The sequence below is a fragment of the Petaurus breviceps genome, unplaced genomic scaffold (genome assembly GCF_028583685.1).
Source record: "Petaurus breviceps papuanus isolate PSGF00001 unplaced genomic scaffold, PetGlider_PUasm1.0 90919, whole genome shotgun sequence".
In the NCBI taxonomy this organism is placed as follows: Eukaryota; Metazoa; Chordata; class Mammalia; order Diprotodontia; family Petauridae; genus Petaurus; species Petaurus breviceps.
In genome coordinates, this window is record NW_027187378.1 from 31,088,243 (window position 1) to 31,089,654 (window position 1,412).

A 1,412-nucleotide genomic window follows, 5' to 3' on the forward strand; every position below is an offset into this window, starting at 1 on the left:
TCAGGGAGAATCTGGATTCTATTTGGCCAGTGTTCTTGCCCCTTCTCTCCAGCAGGGGTTCTTAACCTGGAGTAAATGAATTTGTTGTTTTGGTTTAAAAACAAAGTTGATAACTCTCTTTTAACATATTGGTTTTTTTTGTAATACTGTTACATTTCTTTTATGCATTTAAAAATATTATACTGAAAAGGGGTCTGTAGGTTTCACCAGACTGCCTGTCAGAGGGGTCCATGACACACAAAAAGGGCTCTTCTACACGGTCATAGATTTATAATTGGAAGGGACCTTAGAAAGTCAGATAGTAAAGCCCCTTCATTTCAAAGAAGATAAGCCTAAAGCCCAGAGAGGTTAGATGCTTTGCCCAAGGCCACACAAGTTGCAAGTGACAGAGGCATGATTCGAACCCAGGTCATTTGGCTCACGGCAGAAGAAGGGAAGAAGAAGAACCTCCATCTCCTCACAAGGGGAGTGACAAGACTATGTCCATCAGTTTAATTTTCTTTTCTCTTTTTTAGGAGAGGAATTTTATGAAGCCTCACCCTATGAGCCTATCACCTCCCGCCTCTCAGACATCTTCAGGCTTGCTTCAATCTTCTCAGGTAAGTGGACTCCTTGGGAAGCCCGGTTTTAACCCTGGATGCCAGAGCTTCCCTTCCCTCTCTAGCCAACCTCACCTGCTTTACATCGTCACACTTCTGTGGCTCTCTCACTGTATATACCTCCCAGGTGTCCTTGTCTCTTGTCATCTACTCTTGTTCTCCACTTCCATTGCCTTTCTCACCAACTCATTTTTTTTTACTTTTGGTTTTAAATCTGTTACTGCTCGGAGGGGTAGTCTAAATGAAGGACTCTTTGGGTCTTGTGCTTTTTCTCGCTCATTGGCCTGCTATAGGGAACAAGGAGGAAGGGGTACTTAGTCCTGGCTTCTTCATTGGTGGTTGTCTGTTATTGGATCTCGACTAGATATATCTTGGTTCTTTGACCTTATTCTTTTCCTGCCCCTGAGAATTAGGGGATGAAAGATGTGAAAGTCTTGCCATGACTGGGGAGTGGGAGGAACTCTGATTGGCAGATGAATTTGTGGGTGTTTGGGTATTCTCTTAGTCATGGAAAGTCTCTCAATGGAACTCTTCATAGGGAAGGAAGGCCTTTGGGAGCAAAAGGATTGGACCAGAATTTTCTCTGAAGTATTCTTGGTGTGAAAATCAGTACCCAGGGCTATTAGGCTATCCAAGGATAACTTTGTGAACATCTAAGGTTTGAAGGTATTTTGGTTTTGTAAGCAATGTCTTCCTGGTGTGATCTTGAAACTTTATGAATGAAGGCTTCTCTAGAGGGGTAGATAGGGGAGATGGCAAATATGTCGTGTGTGTGTGTGTGTGTGTGTGTGTGTGTGTGTGTGTGTGTGTGTG

At 43.3% G+C, this 1,412-nt stretch overlaps 1 protein-coding gene across 6 annotated transcripts in view; it reads left to right on the forward strand.

The window, feature by feature from the left end:
- Positions 1–1,412, forward strand: part of GFRA2 (GDNF family receptor alpha 2) — a 102,984-nt gene that overhangs the window by 14,029 nt on the left and 87,543 nt on the right. For 5 of the 6 annotated variants that reach the window (XM_069075731.1, XM_069075732.1, XM_069075733.1 and 2 more), the window contains exon 4: positions 516–599. The exons of the other annotated variant lie outside the window; for it this stretch is intronic. In XM_069075731.1, coding sequence (XP_068931832.1) covers positions 516–599 — 84 coding nt within the window. The remainder of the gene's footprint in view (positions 1–515; positions 600–1,412) is intronic. 6 annotated transcript variants of the gene reach the window in all.